This window comes from Thamnophis sirtalis, unplaced genomic scaffold, assembly GCF_051295495.1.
Source record: "Thamnophis sirtalis isolate CommonGarterSnake01/CBP01778 unplaced genomic scaffold, rThaSir2_p1.2 scaffold_3, whole genome shotgun sequence".
In the NCBI taxonomy this organism is placed as follows: Eukaryota; Metazoa; Chordata; class Lepidosauria; order Squamata; family Natricidae; genus Thamnophis; species Thamnophis sirtalis.
Genome location: NW_028261383.1, coordinates 177632833 through 177639164, shown reverse-complemented (window position 1 = coordinate 177639164; position 6332 = coordinate 177632833). Strand labels below are relative to the sequence as shown.

The 6332-nt window shown below is 41.8% G+C and overlaps 1 protein-coding gene across 1 annotated transcript in view; it reads left to right on the top strand.

Annotated features, from left to right (window-relative positions):
- Positions 1-4064: 4064 nt before the first annotated feature.
- GABARAPL1 (GABA type A receptor associated protein like 1) overlaps positions 4065-6332 on the top strand; it is a 40840-nt gene continuing 38572 nt past the window's right edge. Inside the window, exon 1 of the mRNA XM_087711105.1 lies at positions 4065-4313. Within this exon, the coding sequence (XP_087567231.1) occupies positions 4224-4313 (90 nt within the window). The 5' untranslated portion in view covers positions 4065-4223. The remainder of the gene's footprint in view (positions 4314-6332) is intronic.

Here is a 6332-nt window from a genome sequence, read left to right as displayed (position 1 = left end):
CTCATGCACATATATATATATATATTTGTCAACATCATGCATCAAGGAACAAGTTTGCAGAAATTTAAAACATGTTTCTGAAGTACATCTTTTTCTTCTAGATCAGGGGTGTCAAACTCAAGGCCCGGTGGCCAGATCTGGCCTGTGGGGTGCTTCGATCTGGCCCACGAGGCCACCCTAGAAATAGAGAAGGACTATCCCGCAGTGCCCCTGCCAGTTGAAACGGAGCTTTCAGGGGCCACGGGTAAGAGCTCCTCCTGAGCTCTGTTTCTGCTGGCAGAGGGTTGCGGGAGGCTGTTGCAGCTGAAAACGGAGCTCAGGAGCCTGTTTTTGCTGGCAGAGTGCTGGGCCCCCCACAGGTGCCCCCGACACGAGTTCAGCTGGCCACACTCACCCCAGCCACGCCCACCCCTGCCTCCTGAGATCAAACACAACCCTGATGCGGCCCCCAGTGTAATTGAGTTTGACACCCCTCTTCTAGATCTACTACTTTCATACCTAAAATATACTCCAGAGAACATCATTCGCTTTCAAAAATAGTTTTGGGGTTATCACAACAGTTCCCATGCAATGTTTTTATTTTCTTCTTTTCCAACAAATACATCCATTTAGATTAGTGGGCTTCACACAAACAAAATCACAAAGATTTAAATTCATGACTGGTGTTTTTTTGCCATTTTTTTAAAAAAAATTCCATATAAACATACATATTTTGTGGACAGTGCATTGACTGTGTCAAGTATTTTTTAAACAATGCTAACAATAATACAAATTAGTATGTATAGTCCTAATATTCCAAATTCAACAATACTATTCTCTTTTCGTAATCCTTGATCATTTCCCCCATTAATTCATTTAAACATAACAACATTTATTTGTGCCATGTATTTGTTATCCTCTACTAAATACTGTTATTTAATATTTTAAGAATTACTAATTATTCCACCATAACTTCAATATTTAAATGGTTGTCCACTAGGAGTCCAGGATCCCTCTTTTGCCGGTCATGGTGTTGCTGTCTGGTGGTCCCTCGGGCAGCTGTCTGAGGAGAGGGAATGATGACACCCACTACATGCTCCCATCTGCATTTGTACTGAGGCATGCGGGAGAGGGCGTCAGCTAGAAAGTTGGCATATAAATATAATCAAATCAAATCAATTGACTTATCTTTATGTTTCTTTATTTTATCATTAAGATAAAAAAAAGAAATATTTACAGTATATGTAGCACTTCCTAAATGAAGGAGCAATTTTCCCTTCAAGCAAGCAAAAAGGAAAAAAAAGCCTAACGGAGCAGTACAGTGGAAGACAGAACACACATACAGGTCAAAATAGATAGGAAATTAGTAAAAGAACACAAATTGAAGATTTTTACATCTAGTTCTCAATGTAATGAACAAGGGACAATAATTATGATATAAAAGCTCATAGGGCAGTACCCTTGTGAATCATTTTTATATAAAGTATCATATTTAGATGCATACAATGTTATTCTAAACTGGCTGGTGTACTCATTGCACAATGTCTGGAGAATGTGTGTGTGTGTATATATATGAAGAATACAAATAAACAAATGTGATAGTAGTGACAATTATGATCAGATGTATAGTAATTGCAGAATAAGCAGAATGTCCTTTTTTGATGCCTGGAAAGGCAGGCAAACCTCAGAGCATCAGGTATCAAGGTGGCCAAGCATTACCATTGTACTGACACTTCCCTTTAAAGGGTGACATTGATTGGTTCCTAGATTTGTAAATGGACTGTCAGGGTTCCAAATAGCATCAAAAATGAAATCGGAGTCCAAGGCAAAGTATTGCTCAAAGTCCTCCGGGATTGGGCGGCCTATAAATCTAATAAATTAAATTAAGCTTCCAATTTATTAAGAGAGCCATGTGGGCACATCTGAGAAAACCCGAATCTGAAAGCTTCCCATGGCCCAATCTCTCACTGCCATGCTGGCAGCTTCCACCCATCCAGTTCCAGCCAGGTGCAGAGACGCAGAGACAAAGGATGATGACCTTGGCTTTCTAGAAAGGAATTTTATTTTGGCTACATAGCATTTAATTCCATACAATCCCCCTCCCATTTTCCCACAATAGAAAAGGCGTAGTAGAATAATAGAAAGTGTAGCAGGCCAAGAGATCCAAAAGGAATATGGCTGCAGGCCTGACATCTTTGCCCTTGTGGGGAAAAAATATCCGTCTGGTTCAGTTCCAAGCTGGGAGGAAGACACCGGAAGCTGATTGGAAAGATGGTTTATTGATGAAACAGAACCATGTAGGTTTGTGGCTCTGGGCAGCAGAGAAAATGGAGTTGAGAGTGGGTGGCTTTTATATCTTCTTTGGGGTTTTGTATGTGAGCTTCCTGTGCAAGAACATGTTCCTTAATGTTCTATTGGCTATTGTCAGATTCCTGTGGGGTCATGTAGGGGTCATAGTTGGCTCTATAGGCAAAAGAGGAAATGCAAATCCTGGGTGCTTGTCTGAGCTAATTTGGTCAATCTCTGGCTTATTGTTTATCTGAGCTCCCAGGGGGAGTCTGGATCGCTCTGCAGTCATGAAACGAAGGGGCTTTTGTTCTGAAAGAGAGTTGGGCAATTCCTATTGTGTCTTAATAGCTTTTGTCCGGCTTTGGATCTTGAGTGAGGGGAGCTGCTTCTAATCCTACCATTCTGCCTTTGTTCAGACTTCTCTACAAGGAGTTTCAAAATATCCTGCCTTGAATAGATTTCTGCCTGCAATATTTGTGTTGCCTATGAATAGAGCTATCTAGATACTTGTCTTGGCCCAAGACATCTTTTCTGATGAGAGCAACTTTTGCCAAAAGCACCAAAAACTGGTTCAATGACCGTGGGATTCCTGTGCTTGATTGGCCTCTCCATTCTCCCTCCATACTCTGGGTCCTTGGTTTCCAAATGATGATGCTCTCATCAGAAAGGAGGACTTTGGACCACTGAGCAACAGGACTTTGGACCACTGTACTTCATTAAGACCAGGGTCAACGCAGCCGTCTACCAGGAGATTTTGGAGCACTTCATGCTTCCTTCCGCAGACGAGCTTTATGGGGATGCTGACTTCATTCTCCAGCTGCCCACACTGCCAAAAGCACCAACATCTGGTTCAATGACCGTGGGATTACTGTGCTTGATTGGCCAGCAAACTCGCCTGACCTGAACCCCATAGAGAATCCATGGGGCATTGCCAAGAGAAAGATGAGAGACATGAGACCGAACAATGCAGAAGAGCTGAAGGCCGCTATTGAAGCACCCTGGTCTTCCGTAACACCTCAGCAGGGCCACAGGCTGATAGCTTCCATGCCACGCCGCATTGAGGCAATAATTGCTGCAAAAGGGGCCCAAACCAAATACTGAGTACATATGCATGCTTATACTTTTCAGAGGTCCGATATTGTTCTATGTGCAATCCTTGTTTTATTAATTGCATGTAATATTCTAATTTTCTGAGATGGTGGATTTGGGGTTTTCATGAGCTGTACGCCATAATCATCACAATGATGACAAATCACGGCTTGAACGATCTTGCTTTGCATGTAATGAGTCTATCTCATATATTAGTTTCACCTTTTAAGTTGCATTACTGAAATAAATGAACTTTTGCACGATATTCTAATTTTTTTTATTTTTACCTGTAATGTGGATTGAAATATTTTGATTCTATTCACTGATTTCTAATTAGTTCATATTTTAATAGTATGTTTAGGACATAATCTAAAGTCGTTGTACAGAACGAGTAAATAAAGAACTTCCTGATTAGGTCCCAGGTAAAATTGCATTTCTTTATTGGAGCCAACATTTTCTTACTTCTTCTATTATTCCCATGAAACGCAGAACGATTTGCAGAGTTTAAAAGAAACGACACAAGCCATCTCAGTCTGGCCTTTCCACCTGCAAAGGCTTCTGAGGAACCGTCTCAAAGGCGAAATCGCTGCTCGTCTTTCCCCCCCCCCCGCAGGTTGAAGTGGCGCAGAGGCTGCGGGGGAGGCGGGGGAGGCGGGGCTGGTTTGGCCCGGAGTGACGTCACGACGCCTGTCTCCGGCCCTGCGTGTTTACTGTGGATCCTTCGATCAGCTGGTCCTCGAAGCGAGCGGATCCCTCCGACAAGCGGCCCTTTCCGGCGGCTGCGTCTTCTCCTCGCGGTCCTTAACGGCCTCGGAAGAGTCGAATAAGGAGAACCGCCGGAGACGCTCCCCGCATCTTCCCACGCCATGAAGTTCCAGTACAAGGAGGACCATCCCTTTGAGTACAGGAAGAAGGAAGGCGAGAAGATCCGAAAGAAATACCCCGACCGAGTCCCCGTGAGTACCGGGGGTGGGGGGGGGGGGCGAAGGGACCCCTCGGCTAATCTAACGCGCCTTATTAGTCGGGCTGTTGAATCTTATTGCCTAATTGGTTTATCCTTTCAACCTGTTAATATTGTGGTACGGTAGCTGAGAGGTAGAGACTGGGGTGTGTGTGTGTGTGTGTACGTACATACATACATATGTTATGTATATTATGTGTTTACACACACACACACACACACATGTATGCATATATGTGTATGTATTGTGTGTGTGTGTGGATATGTATATGTACACACACACACACACACCACACACCACACACACCTTCCCTTCTATAATACCTTTTTCATGTCTCTTCCTGATTTTTTATGATTTCTCCTATATGCTGCTTGGGAGTTTATTTGCCTTTATCTTCCCTAGAAAAGATGCAAGTAGAAGGATCACTATTAATTTTAGTAAAACAACTGTCAAAGCAAAATTTAGATCTCAAATTATGCATCTCATTTCCTGGGATGAATCATAGCCTTATTTTTCTCTGTGAGCCTGGGATATTTTTGGTCTTTCTGTTTCAGAGGAGTAGATCTTGGTCTGCAGTACTACTTGGCAGTAAATTGCAGTGATATCAATGGGGCTAACCTCCAAGTAAAGCTGTTTTTATAAGCCTGCATTCTCCACCCACCAATGCAGCATCATTCAAGATACTTGTTTATAAGACGAGTCACGATAGAGAATATTTCACCATACAGTCACCATACAGTCACCCAACAACCAATGTCACCTGATTAGCTAGAAAGCTTTCAGTTGGAATTTAATTATAATACATGTCTTGTTTTTGCTTGATAATATCACCTGCTTTTCTAATGATAGTTACTTATTTACTGTTGCAACAGTCTTTTATAAAATGTATTATTTTGGTTGATGAACGGTGAACTAAAATAACTAATATAAATCTGTTCCAGCACTATCAAAAACTGTCCTTGTTGTGATTTACCAGTATCTTTTTCAGCATGTTGAGACACGTCTTGATATTGTGTGGGCCAGTACCTTTTTTAAAAAAAAATAATTAATAGAAATACGAATGTCATCTTATCTGTATGGTAGACAGACAGTTGGTTTTTCAAACCTTGTGAATTTTTTCAGACATTTCTTCCCTACTAAATCATAAAGTACTGAAAGTGTCAGCATTCTCTAAATTTCTGCTACGATTGTTCTTGTACTAGAGGAAGATCCTATGTAGGAACTAGACAAATTGCAATAATATGTAATTGTGGTGCTGGGTTAATAAGCAACAACACTGTGTGCAACTTAATGTACAGGTCCTATGGTTGAATTTGACCAATATTGCAAATGAGCCATATTGACCAGGAAGGCCAGGAAAAGAAATAATACAACAGGAAACAACTTTGAGACTTTTATTTATTTATTTAGCATAGGCTACATGCTAGCCAGGGATCACCCAGGTGCCTGCCTGCCTGCCTGCCTGCCTGCCTGCCTGCCTCTGTGAAAGGAAATTTTTTTGGCCGTGTTATCTTTACCCACAGGGTGCCTGAATGCCAGTATGCAACCAGGGAAGGCTCCTTTTTTAATCTCTCTGTGGTTTATTCACTCGAGCCGCTGAACTGTCGGCCTTAGCAGACCCAGCGTGTGACCACGTGAGCCACCGTGGCCTCATTGTGAGATTGTAAAAGTGAGATATAGGTTGAGGGCTTCAAGAATGCAGCCATTTGTTTAGTTCCCATGTGACAGAAAAAGTGAACTGATGGTCAGTTTTCACACTTACAGCAGTCTCCCATAAATCATGCATTCAAAATTTGGGTGCTTGGCTACTGATATGTATTTATGACACTATACAGCTAGTCCTCAAATTATGGCCACAATTGAGCCCAAAATTTCTGTTGCTAAGCAAGATAGTTGTTAACTGAATTTTGCCCCATTTTATGAATTTTTGGACACAGTTAAGTAAATCACTGCAGTTATTAAGTTACTAACAAGCTTCTCCATTGACTTTTTTGTCAGAAAGTTGTAAAAAGG